At 34.5% G+C, this 14,547-nt stretch overlaps 1 protein-coding gene across 1 annotated transcript in view; it reads right to left on the bottom strand.

Moving 5' to 3' along the window:
- Positions 1-1,509: 1,509 nt before the first annotated feature.
- The window catches only part of LOC108558462 (transcription factor hamlet-like), a 50,611-nt gene continuing 37,573 nt past the window's right edge, over positions 1,510-14,547 (bottom strand). Inside the window, exon 2 of the mRNA XM_017915375.1 lies at positions 1,510-2,910. Within this exon, the coding sequence (XP_017770864.1) occupies positions 1,582-2,892 (1,311 nt within the window). The 5' untranslated portion in view covers positions 2,893-2,910 and the 3' untranslated portion in view covers positions 1,510-1,581. The remainder of the gene's footprint in view (positions 2,911-14,547) is intronic.

Here is a 14,547-nt window from a genome sequence, read left to right as displayed (position 1 = left end):
ATGGACAAACACAGACACACATCATCATCCTTTTCTACTACACTTTTCATCATCATCATCATCGTCTACTTCATCTCCCTCCTCCTTTTATCGGCGACAATTATTATTATTGCCTCTCATACCAACAAATAATTTTCTTTTTCATCGAAACTCCACGACTCTCGCTTATTTTTCGCATCCATAAACGGTGGCTTCAGCTCTTCTGCTCCATCGGCTTCATCGGCGGCGGCTCTGAACGACCGCGCATCCAATTAAATGGAAATAAATCAAATTGCACCGACTTTACTTCAGCATTCTATATTTGACGAACGACGCAAATAGTGACCATAAATCCATTCCCAGATGCATTTCCATCATTATCATTAAGAAATTAATTTCACTCGTTCAAATACTTCTGAGATCGACCACAAAACGAAAACCAAACTAAAAAAAAACACCCAACAAACACGCTTCCTCCTAGCATTGTGTTTAATCGTTTTACCTCAATCCCATTTCGCTTCGCCTTTTGCTCGCTTTTAATTAATTTGCAAAATTCAATTAAATCTAATTTCGTCGACTGCAATCGTCTCTAATTTTACCTATGCCAACACTTTAATTGATATCATTATACGTTTTAATCAGTGCTTTATTGCAACGAATCGCATTTAAATATTAAATACCAGCATCTCATGGAGATTACTCATTACACTCAAACGATCCGAATGACCGCATTAACAAAGATGTTTTACAATAATTATCTGCAATTTTCAATTTGTTTCATTAACTTTTATAAATTGATTAATTATTAATAAATTAAAAAAAAATACAATATATTCATTACCTTTTAATAAGTCCAGATTTATACATTATATATAAAATTAAACTTGCTTTGTGCTATTATAAGACAGTGAATTTTAGATTTGAAATAGGATTGGGAAAGAAGGTTGTGGTTTTTGATTCATCCAATATTATTATTTTTATTAGCAAATCTTTATTGGTCCATTTCAAACCATTTTTTGCCAAATTTGGAGTATTTATAAATGTATACTGAAAGAGATTTGAGTGATGAAGAAAATCAAAAGGGTTGTGTGTAATTTAAAAAAAATATAGATTTATTAAATAATTGATTAATTTTTTGTTTTTTTTTTTTTTATACAGGAGAATATTCCATTGGAAAATAATAGGTGTTAGGTGTATGAATACAATCAAATAAGAAATAATAATAATTTTGTTAGGTGTGCTTCGTTTGTAACAATCATTTTTTTGTTGTTGTTGTAAATTAATTTTAGAAGAATCGTGGAAGGCAGACGCGGCTGTGTTGCGGTGTGTGAATTGATTTCACTGCGAGCAAAACCGCGCCTCTATCTAGTATCATAATTATTATCTTAAGAATTAACTGAATATCACAAAAATTTCGAGTGGAATTTTATACATTATACATTGCTGACGGATCCGTAGTTGTGTATATATATCTATTTATATTTATATATTTATATATATACATAATTCAATAATTTTATTTTTCTTGCTTAATTTACTTTTGTTTTTTTTTTCATTTCTTGTATATACGTCTCTGTTTTTTTTTTTATTTAGTTACCTTAATCAGGTGTTGTTGCTATTTTCGCTCTCGTGCGTGGCGTTCCTGTCCTCCTTGTTCTCGTGGTTGTTGTTGTCCGGATCGTCCTTGGCGGAGGTGTCGGAGGCGGTGCTGGATCGCGAGGAGAAATTGTCTTTGTCGGAGAAGTAGGAAGAGTCGCGCTGCTTCACGTGCAGGTCGTCGGTCTTGGCGGGATCGAAGAGGTTCTTGGGCGGAAGGAAGTTCTTGTTGGGCTGCAGATGCTGAAGGAGACGTCCCTCGGTCACCTTTCCCATGAACGATCGGATCTCCTCGAAGTAGGACTCCTCGGAGAGGTTCCTGGTGAGGTTGCGGCGTTGCAGCGTACGCTCGTCGAGGATTGTCGGTCCATCGGCTTCGTGCTTCTTCAGATGCCTGTCCAGATTCGTCTGCTGTCCGAAGCATCGTTCGCACAGCGGACACTTGAACGGTTTCTCCTTGTTGTGTATGTTGCGGACGTGACGCTGCAGGTTGGAGCTGATGGAGAAGCTGCGTTCGCAGTACCTGCATTTGTAGGGTTGCTCCCCGGTGTGGGTGCGTAGGTGACGGGTCAGGTTTGCTGAACGCGGGAACACTTTTCCGCAGAACTTGCAGGCGTAACGATCCTTGACTTTCCCGGTGGTCTCCGGGAAGGATTTGGCTGGTGCCGGCTGCGGTGCAGGATTGCGTAGCATGTCGAAAGGAACTTGATTGACTGGGGGAGAGAGCATCGTCGGGCTTAAGAACGGGTAGCGCTGAGGGTAGGTCGGAGAATGTGGGTACGCAAGTGGGAGTCGCACCTTCTCGTTCTGCGCTCTGTACATGGCTTCCAGCATCATCGGATGGATCTGCTGGGGTGGGAAGAGCACCGGGTAATTGGGGAGCTGCGGCGGGAATTTGCTTGCTACCATTGCAGGACTCGTACGCTCCTCGGACGGCTCTTTGCCTTCGCTGCCGACGCTCGCTGCAGGAGATATCAAATTCCTGTTCTCGTCCTCCATCTGCCGCCGCATTATCCTCAGCTTCTTGTGGTCCACTCTGAGATCCAGCGGCTGCTCCTCGGATTCCTGAGCTGGTCGTCCTGCTGGAGACATGTGCGGTCCCGGGGACCTCGTGTTCCTGGACAGGTCGAAGGGGCCGTCATCTCCTGGCGGCGCTCGATCCGATACAGGATAGACGGCTGCTTGCTTCGGTGAACTGTGACCGGTGGTTGCCACCAGCATCTTCCTCGGAGAGGAATCTTTTTCGCGCATCGTCAACGGCAAACTCAGCGGAGGCAGGTAGCGGAGCCACGGCAAACCAGGATCCACTACACTCATCGATGCTCACAGAAAAACCTGAAAATATAATTACATCATTAATACAGACAATTAAGAAACAAACATTTTAAGGTAAAAGAAATTTTATTTATGAATATGCAAGAAGAAGGATAATTTCATATGAATTTCTAAAAGTTCCATTTCTTTCGCTTCGTTTTTATTTTATTTTTTTTTTGTGCAAATTTATAGGAAACTCATTACATAAGCAATTGATTTTGGCGCCCCGGGGGCACCGCGAGTCTAGATGAACTGGAAGAGATTAAGACCCTCGAATCAAGTCGAGCGGATCAGGCGCGGTTTACGTAAGCCAATTAGCCTTTTGGAAATGTCAAATTTTTGGAGTGTGTGTGTGCGAGATGCAAGCAAAGGCTTTACTGCAAAGACGAAGATTTTGTTGTTTGTCAATGAATTCGAGGATGCCGGGGTGCGGTTAATTACGCGGAACAAACCCGAAACGGGACATCTAAAGATCCTCCCAGCAGACCCATTACTTCTGCTCGATTGCATACAGCGACACCCACTCTAATGGCTGTAGCGTTCGACTCGACTGCATCAAGGGTTCATCAAATCTGCACTAATTGACATTGATGCCTTACGAAGACTGCAGAAGAAGAAGAAGAAAAAAAGGGAGAGGAAGAAATGGATGTGCGCTGTAAATCTATGTGAGGAAGGATCGGGGATGGATCTAGTTTTAACCGCCCGAGTCTGCCTTTTTTTGGTATACATAGACATAGAACATGGAACACGAGGAAGTTGTCATTACGTGTATGGATGTATAAATATTGTTCTGTCAAGAGAACCCACACCCATATTCTTGTGCTGCCGGCATCGGCATCGCATCGCGCGCTCTCAGCTCTTCGGGCCCAACCAACAACAATCGTGACTCCAATAGACCTACATAGACAAATTGTCCGAGTCCGAGAGCTCGGAACGCACGTACTCTCTCAGATCCGTAGATAATATGCTAAATACTACCAAACACGATAATAGGAGACGGAGCTGCTGCTGCTGCTGCCGTTATTATAAAAAGAACGATAAAAACGAAGAGACGGCCAATCCGGCGACTCTTCCATCTATACTCTTCCCTTTTTATTTTTGCACAAAACCCAACCTCTCTTTCTCTCCCCCACCTGAGCTTTCACCATCTACCCGATATCCCCACATCTGCTTCATCGTCGTCCTCTCCTTCAAAAACTTTTCACTCCATCCTGAATTGCATTATGAATGCATGAACCTTCCATTCAATGATCTCCATAAATAAACATCTCTAATCCACAATGGTCCATATTCCGTAACGCATTCATCCGCATCTCCTCCTCCTTCTAACTCTCCAACTTAGATACACCATCACCATACAAATACCAAAATAAAAATGATATCTGACACGCATCAAATCTTATCTCAACCTCTTTATTTCTCAACTCATCATTTTAAAAACCATCAATTTCAATCTAAATTTTATTCAAATTTCAATTTATTCCAAATCACCAACTTTTAACATAATCAAATGAAGTTCTATAACAAATAGAAAGAAATCCATATCTACATATGCTACATTTTTAATAAAATTGTGCTAATCTGAAACTTTTAATTTGCTTAAAAACAGATCTAATTTAACTATTTTTCGTTATTGGATTAATAGAAGGTGAGGAAATTAGAAAGAAAACTAAGTTTATATTTTGACTTATTGGATGTTGCGTAACGCGAAGAAATGTGTTTTTAATTATCGACGTGCGGGCGCGCGTAAATTGGAGGAAATCGAGTTTCTCTCTTCGCATATAACGAATTGAAACGTATGCACCACGAAAATATCCTTAATTATATTATAATTACGAGGAAGGCTCTTTGCGGCGATGATTTAATTAGAGTTCGTTAGTGGGTCACGACACGAACCGGAGCATACACTGCCTTCGCATACGATCCTCAATAGGTCTCGTTAATTAGTACAAATCGCTTCATTAGTGGCTAAAAGTAAAGCGAGGTGATTTAGAAGAACATTTCTTCAGGCTCGAGTCTCTCTCCTCAGATAAGATTAGCTCTGAGTGAGATATCGCTTTCAAAGCGATGTATACTCAACGTTATAACATTCAATTTCTTAAATAATTCTTAAATAATAAATTCAGTTGCAAATAAATTATGTACAGAACACATACAGAATTTGTGTCAACTAAAGAAGTAAGTTTCCTGCTTTCGAAAATTCAGCTACGATTTAATAATAAGCTCGAGGAAATTGGCTCTGTTGTTTATGGTAATTTGCGGTGCATTAAGTGTGAGCTTTGTGGTAATTAACAATTTCAATTTCCTTTGGAAAATTATTCCAAAAAAAAAAATATGTAAGTAATCCATCTAATCTCGAAGAGAGAGAAACAACGATTTCGAGCACGCTTCAATTCCAATTTAGTTTCTAAACGATAATTCCAATTGATATTGTTCTTTTTTATTTCAATTTTATGATTGTGGTTTCACGCTTATTAAAGATTCTTCTTTGTCATGATGCATCAACTTATATATATATATTGTGCATATACGAGCGGCGGTGAAGATTGAAGCGTTTCGCGAAAGTTTTAGTGCCGTCCGTGGCTCCGGGGGTCTTGGACATTAGCAATTATCCGCATCCATAATCTAATTTGTTGGTAGTCGGTACGAAACACATTCCGTGAGTGATTAGATGCGGGTCCGTTCGTAACGTACTCGTTCCATCTCTTTCGGATGCTCTACGAACGTCCATGTGTGCCATCCGTGGTCACGTCTTAGCGTGTAATTAATGCAGAAGACGTCCGGTTGTTGCGGGCATCCATCAAGCCCAGCTACCGCTCGAGATCCACCGTAACGGAGAGATCTGTAGGGATTTCTGAGCCAACAGCTCGAAAAGATTGTAATTAGAGGAACACTGTTTAAGATCAGCTTCTGCCACCGGCTTCCAACTACTCAACATATAAAACTACTCAACATAACACATTCTTTTTCAACGTAAATTCAATAGAATAGAACATTTTTTAATCGTTATTAACAATCTGACATTTATTGAATCAATTTATTATCAAATTAAGAATATAAACTTTAATTTATTTAAACAAAACATTTGGATATTTAGCCTTCAATTAACACCTCTTAATCCGCGTAAATTCTTAACTATTTCGTAGAAAACAAATGCAAACATCGTAAATTACATTAATTAGTGTAATTAATTGTAACCGTGACGAATTACATCATTCTAAAAACTAATGAGTATTAAAACTATTACAGTAAACAAAATCTCAAAATTCAGTTATTTAAAATTAATAATAATTATTTATAAAATAATTCAATTGAAATTGAAATGATGCAAAACTGATAATTATATTTATTTATTTATTTACTTACAATCTAATTATTACCTGTTCAATAAGATGAAAGATATAAATTATATCTGATTATATAGAATTCGATCATCTGGAATTTGCTTTAATTGAATGTGAGTTTCAAGAATTACTCAGCCATATTAACTCAAAGGAATTCACTTTTACTTCGATTCTTCTAATTCCATTTAAAACGATCTAGTCAGTAATTGATTAAACGCAATTCATTTATTTCTTTATATTTTTTAACTCTCTTAATTTAATTAATTTATTTGATATTTTTAAGAATTATTTTTAAAACTTTTTGAATTCTCTAATTTATTTATATTTAGTAAAATAATTTGATTACTTTATTAATCAATTTTCAATTTGTATTCAAATTTTAGAAATTGTTATTAGATTTGTATGTATAAAAAAATCAAAATTTCTAGAAGAAATTAAATTTTCAAATTTGAAAGAAGTAATGAAAAATAAGTTTTCAACTTTAATTTCAACTGAGAAAACATGGATTTGGTATTGGCAATTGTATTATTAAAAGTAAAAGCTCGGATAATATGAATGGAATGCAATTATTATGGAATGTTATAACAGTAAATTGCAAATACTTGTTTCTAGAGCAAAATGATTCGCTTTTCTAATTTACTTAATGTTTGATTGTGAATAAATATAGAGCTTTGATTAAAAATTACTCATAGATGTTTGTTCTAAATTGACTCACATTTTTCTTAATTTTTTTCTTCTAAATAAGTTCAATTTTTTATTGGAAAACTTGATTTTTATGATGTGATTGAACATATTTATGAGTGATGTTTAATGAAAAAATTGTTTAGATATTGACTTATGCAATTGTATTATCTTTATTTCTTCTTCTAAATTAACTGAAAAATAGTTAATTCTTTTTATTGCAAGACTTGATTTTTATGATGTAAATGTCATGTGATTGAACAAATTTATGAGTGATGTTTAATGAAAGAATTGTTTAGATATTGACTTATGCAATTGTATTATCTTTATTTCTTCTTCTAAATTAACTGAAAATTAGTTCATTCTTTTTATTGCAAGACTTGATTTTTATGGTGTAAATGTAATTTGTTTTTGTAGTTAAAGAAGGATAATGATGTGTGATGTTGTTTTTATATTAGGAGATGTGTGATGTTTAAAGAAAGGATTGTTTAGGTGAAATCGTTGCATCAGCAAGCAAACACCTTTTTCCAGAGCTCCAGTTTTTGCCGCCTTCTATCGTGTCATGCCGCTGCGTCCGCTTAATTTGAGCTGTATTTTTAATGTTTCCTCGTTTCAGCACTGTTTAAGTGTCAACTTAATACAGTCGTTACTTTCCGTGCACTAAATAAATGATCTGCAGTTGCCACATAGTAAGTAGCAGTGGTCGTAGGCAAGTACAGAAACAGCATCAGAAACGAGAGCCGACGCAGCCGGCCACTTTTGCAAAACGATATTTGCATCAATTTGCAATAATTATTTGTCACTTTCTAAACGCTTTTTGCACGGTCGCTGCGACTGCTAATTATTTTGCGATCCCTCTGTTCGAGTTTTCCTTCTTCTTTCTCGTCACTTCTTTCTTTCATTCATTATCTTTCCCGCTCGGCGATCATTTTCTTCGCTCTGAAAACTAAAACTGATCCGAACTAAAACTCCCTTTTGCGGTTCCGAGCGCATTTTTACTTCAATTAGTTTTTATTGGCGCCGTAATTGGCGGACGGCGCTGCGGTAAGTCCTCGACGGGGTGCACCGTAAATTGCGGTAATTGGCCGACGTGTAGCGCGACGATCATCCTGATGGGGGCCATTAAGTCACTGACCATCTTAACTCTCCGACTCTCCTGACCACATCCTCCACCTCTTCCTCATACCCATCATCCACCTCTGCAGCACCAACAGCAGCATCATCATCCAGATTATTATACTTCATCGTAAAAACTATAACTTTACCAATCATCCATCATAGTAATTGTAAAATTACTAAATTTACAATTGCATAATGTATATCATCAATAACATAATGAAGCCATTAACTTAATTTTACTCTTTCACATCCAAATTTAACAGAACCTTCTTCCTCGTAAAAACATTTATATTTTGCACCAAATTTACAATTACATAATGAAGATTGCATATTTCACCTCCAAATTTAAAACAACCTTATTCCTCGTAAAAACTTCTACATTTTTCATTCATTATTCATAAAACCAAATTCGTAATTTGACTCAATGAAATTGACAATCTTCATCACAGATTTAAGATTTAAAGACAATGTTCATTATTTATTTTTTTCTTTTCATTAAACTATTAATATCTCATCAATTTGTTAAATGTTGAATGAATTAGTTCTAATTCAGTTAAAAACAATCATATTACTTGTAAAGACATCTAAACTTTTCCATTCAAATTATGCGAATATATTCGTCATAAGCGTTACGCATGACAAATATATACGACATAACCAGTTAAGGGGATCAAGAAAATCATAACTCTCCGACTCTTCTGACCACATCCTCCACCTCTTCCTCATACCCATCATCCACCTCTGCAGCAACAGCAGCAGCAGCATCATCATCCAGATTATTATACTTCATCGTAAAAACTATAACTTTACCAATCATCCATCATAGTAATTGTAAAAATTACTAAATTTACAATTGCATAATGTATATCATCAATAACATAATGAAGCCATTAACTTAGTTTTACTCTTTCACATCCAAATTTAACAGAACCTTCTTCCTCGTAAAGACATTTACATTTTTCATTCATAATTCTTAAAAAGTATAACTTTACCAATCATAAATCAAATTTACAATTGCATAATGTATATCATCAATTACATAATGAAGATTGCATCTTTCACATCCAAATTTAACACAACCTTATTCCTTCTAAAGTCTTCTACATTCTTCATTCATTATTCTTAATACCAAATTCGTAATTTGATCAATGATTCAATGAAATTGACAATCCTTTTCACAGATTTAAGATTTAAAGACAATATTCATTTTTTCTTTTTATTAAAGTATTAATATCTCATCAATTTGTTAAATAGTGGAATTAATTAGTTCTAATTCAGTTAAAAACAATCATATTACTTGTAAATACATCTAAACTTTTCCATTCAAATTATGCGAATATATTCGTCATAAGCGTTACGCATGACGAATATATACGACATAACCAGTTAAGGGGTTCAAGAAAATCTTAACTCTCCGACTCTTCTGACCACATCCTCCACCTCTTCCTCATACCCATCATCCACCTCTGCACCAACAGCAGCAGCATCATCATCCAGATTATTATACGTCGTCGTAAAAACTATAACTTTACCAATCATCCATCATAGTAATTGTAAAATTACTAAATTTACAATTGTATAATGTATATCATCAATAACATAATGAAGCCATTAACTTAATTTTACTGTTTCACATCCAAATTTAACAAAACCTTCTTCCTGGTAGACATTTACATTTTTATTCATAATTCTAAAAAAGAATAACTTTACCAATCATGAATAAAATTTGCAATTGCATGATGTATATCATCAATTACATAATGAAGATTGCATCTTTCACCTCCAAATTTAACACAACCTTATTCCTTCTAAAGACTTCTACATTTTTCATTCATAATTCTTAAAAAGTATAACTTTAACAATCATGAATCAAATTTACAATTGCATAATGTATATCATCAATTGCATAATGAAGCCATTAACTTAATTTTACTCTTTCACATCCAAATTTAACAGAATCTTCTTCATCGTAAAGACACTTACATTTTTCATTCATAATTCTTAAAAAGTATAACTTTACCAATCATAAATCAAATTTACAATTGCATAATGTATATCATCAATTACATAATTAAGATTGCATCTTTCACCTCCAAATTTAACACAACCTAATTCCTTCTAAAGTCTTCTACATTCTTCATTCATTATTCTTAATACCAAATTCATAATTTGATCAATGACTCAATTAAATTGACAATCTTTTTCATAGATTTAAGATTTAATTTCAATATTTATTTTTTCTTTTTATCAAACTATTAATATCTCATCAATTTGTTAAATAGTTTAATTCATTCAATAGTTCTAATTCAGTTAAAAACTATCATATTACATGTAAAGACATCTAAACTTTTCCATTCAAATTCTTCGAAAATATTCGTCATAAGCGTTACGCATGACGAATATATACGACATAACCAGTTAAGGGGTATAAATTGATAATTTATACTATTTTCTAATTACCATTAAGACAACGGTTAATTAGGGAAAGTCCTTTGATCATCTAAGTTATAGTTGAACCAATTGACCATCTTTTCCTGCTCAAACTGCACCTCTTCCATTCCTTATCCAAATCGAACAAGACCTTCCTCTCTGAGCAAAGAATAACTTCGCTTTTCTTTCATCATGGTAATTGCAAATAAATATATACACCGAATAGCTTGAGAGCGCGCGAGCCGCCGCTCAGTGAGACTTTCTTTGCCTCCGGACACGGAGTCGTTTACGCCAAACGGATGACATGAAATAGAGCAAATAGTTTAGCGTCTCGTAGCTACGAAAAAAAAAACAGCAACAAATAAAAAAAAAGAAGAAACAAAGTACGTAGAAGAACTGTTCCTTTCCGTCCGACAACTCCACACACACAAACACACGCGCGTTCTTCAGACTCCCTCCTCAATATCCATTCCGCTCCAAATTCCTTTCATTTACATCATTATATTCATCATCATCATCATCATGATCGCAGAACGCCTCCTCGAATCGAAACAAGCTTTCAATTCGATTATTACATCATTTCGAACTTTATTCATTTTTGTCTCTAACCTTCTCCAACAAGAGTTTCATTCAAGCTAATTTAATCATCTTCAATTAGCGAATATGAACTCTGTCAGCGCCGCTAATTTTCAGACATTAAATATAAAATATATATATCCAATTTATTGATGTAACTGCATCGCACTTAGGTGCTTACTTTAATTGCGGAGCGCATTAATTTCGCGTAATTACCGTCTCTCCGCTCCGGTTTTCAAACGCCTGCAAGTTTAACCTCGATCATTCCTCAACATCGCACTTATATAATCACCATTAACTCGATTGATACTCACAGTTTTCTTTTTTACGAATCAAATTTTATTTGATAATAACCATATAAATCCAATTCGATTATAATTTTTTATTGAAGAAATATTCATTAAATTTTAGTAAGAAATTATATGTAATTTATTTATTTCGAAGGTTGAATCATAAGTAAATTCATATTTTGAATCACAATTTTAAAAAAAATAGCTATTTGTATTTGAAAATTTATAAATTTGTTTATATAGAACAAGTGTTAAAATCTAATATTTTTTTAATAAATGAAATCTTAAATCTTTCTGAAATTATTTATTTTTCCTTTTGCATGAATAAAATTGTTTGAAATATTCATAACAAACTGTGAAAGTATGAATTTATGAAATACAAAAATAAATTCATTACTAAAAAATGCTCGGAGAAAATTGTAAATTATTGATAGAAGTTTTGAGAGATTCACAGGATATTCGAGAAATAATTTATTTGATTAGGAAACAGCACATCCTGCATATAAAATAAACATTTTGTATTCGCAACTGTGAGAAAGCAACGTATATTTTGTTATTTTTGAGTCTCATTTCTTGGTTTCTATAATAAAGCAAAATATTAATGTTTTAGTGGTGAATTTACACATTTGCAGATTGAATTAATTATGTGAAATAATTTGTTGATGATATTAAAATATTCTGAAATTAAACTGTATAAATGTTAACAAGAATGTAATGATTCTTGTTGTGGTCGAAAAGTTCAATAGTATTTTGAGTGTATGTTTAATGCCAGTTTCTATTGCTGCAGAAGACAAAAAGCTCGAGCAGGACAATGGAGAAGGCATATATTGCAATTACAATCGTATAGGCGATGCCAATTGGAATTGCAAGAAGGAAAACAATTGAAACGCTGCGCACCAAACACGTGCAATTGATGAGCGAGTATGGAATTTACATGAATCCCCTTGTTTTCGGTGCAAAACGATTGAGAAATCGGAGTTGAATTTATCATAAATTCATTGGAACTGTGGTGTTGATTTACGGTTTTCGCCGTGCAATAAACTACGGTGTTATTGGTTATTGTGTAACGTCACCAAAACATACACACAAAATCACCACACACTATCACTATTTACACCTCCTCCAATTTCAGCCACAAAAAAAATTCCCAAACACAAAATCACATTTCCTCCTGCGGCGCTAGCAAGCAACGCACCTCCCGATAACCCAGAAATCTCAGCTTTTTTAAAATCAATCAACCCAAAATTCCTCCCAACGCACCTCCCGATAACCCAGAAATCTCAGCTTTTTTAAAATCAATCAACCCAAAATTCCTCCCAACGCATACCATCTAACACAATAAATAATAACTTAAACCAATGTAAATAATAATACTCATATAACCAATGTAATTAATAACTTCATAATCAATGTAATTAATTTTTTTTTTTTTATATAGATTTAGAACATAAGTAATAAGAATAATATTAATGGCACAAAGAGCAATAGCTCACAAAAGGCCACAAACCTAACAACTAATGATACAATGTAATACAACTATATCAATCTAATAAAGAAACTTAAAACCTGAACCTTATTGTGTAACGTGCATTTATTTTGTATGTGTGTTAGAAATGGAGGAGATCGAGTGAAGAGAGAGAGAAAGAATAAAAATAGTGGGTAGAGCGCGTGAGCAGTGATTGGATCCGGAGGAGGCTTTTATCTAAGTAGGATGTGGAAGGCTTTTGGCACGAGCCGTTTCGATTCAATGTTCGGTAGGATTGTGGTCATATATCAAAGCAAAACGGTCGCAAATCAGGCCTAATGGTCAAACGGGAGAAAGTGCCTCCATTTTAGACAACTTATGGTCGCATCGTACGTTATAAAACACGCAGCGTTCAACAGAGAAATAAACTATTTAAAGGTAGAAAGAGGAAAAGGAGAGCGACGACTGCGACGTGGACGACGAAGAAGATGAAAAATAAATGAATGGATGGACGGATCTCTTTTATATTAACAATGAGAAAGTGGAGCGATCGGACGACTACGACGCGTGACGCACTTGTCGCTGAGCAACATAAATAAATAACAAATTTAATTATTAACAATGCCTTCTGCGATCGCCTTCTTCTTACGCAATCCGTGAGAGAGTGTTGGAAACAGAAGGAAAAGTAGAGAAGAAACTGGATTTGGAGCTCCGCCGCCAGTGCCCATATGGGACACACGATCGAAGCAATAATTGAAACCTTTTAGAACGGGGCTATTATGTAAAATAAGCGGTTGAAATAAAATAACTAAAATATAACTAAAAGAAGAGGAAAAGAAGAAAAAAACACACACAAACACATATGGTTTCGCGTTCGGATTCCACCGGGTTTTAGAGAAATCCGATTGACTTACATAACAACCACCGGACGAGTTCTGAATCACTGTCCTTTTTTTTTGCTGTTGTTGTTTTCTTTTCCTTTTTATTTTCATTTCCTTCAGTTTAAGAAATGAGATTAAAATTGAAGACCAATTTTTGTTTCATTTTATTTATCATTTCCTTCTGTTTTTGTCTTCAACAATTTATTACAACTTCTTTTCGTGTCTATCACAACAGTAAACTTCTTTTTTTTTACTGTCCTCTTCCTTTTATTTAATCGTTTCCTTAAATTTTAGTAAAAAGATCAAAATTTTCACATAATTTTTATTTCTTACAAATTGCCTATGGTAACCGTAATTATTCATTTCCTTCAGTTTAAGAAACGAGATTAAAATTGAAGATGATTCTTGTTTCCATTTATTTATCATTTCCTTTATTTTTAGGAACAAGAAAAAAGTTGAAGACAATTTATTTATCTCAACTTCTTTTCGTCTATTTAACAGTAAGCTTCTTTACTTTTACTGTTTTCTTCATTCTATTTAATCACTTCCTCCAATTTTATATAATATAAAAAAAAACTATATTTTTCATATCATTCATTATTCCTTTAATTTGTTTTCCTTCAGTTTTAGGAAACAGATCAAAATTAAAGTCGACATGTTTCTCTATTGCTATTCCGCTATTTTTTTTTATGTCCAACTTCTTTTCTTGTTTGTGCATTGGAACGGTTGGCTGTAAAAAATGTTAATTACATCCTTTGTCTGTGATGTCGCTGTGTCTAGGAAACCATCAATTTGCACAAATGCATTTTCTTAATTGTTAATTGACTGATTCCGATGTTAAGTGAGGCCGAAGACAACCGCAAAGAAATATC

The sequence above is a fragment of the Nicrophorus vespilloides genome, unplaced genomic scaffold (genome assembly GCF_001412225.1).
Source record: "Nicrophorus vespilloides isolate i.1.1-1 unplaced genomic scaffold, Nicve_v1.0, whole genome shotgun sequence".
Taxonomy (NCBI): domain Eukaryota; kingdom Metazoa; phylum Arthropoda; class Insecta; order Coleoptera; family Silphidae; genus Nicrophorus; species Nicrophorus vespilloides.
The sequence above is the reverse complement of the archived record's forward strand: the minus strand, read 5'-3'. Positions and strand labels throughout refer to the sequence as shown.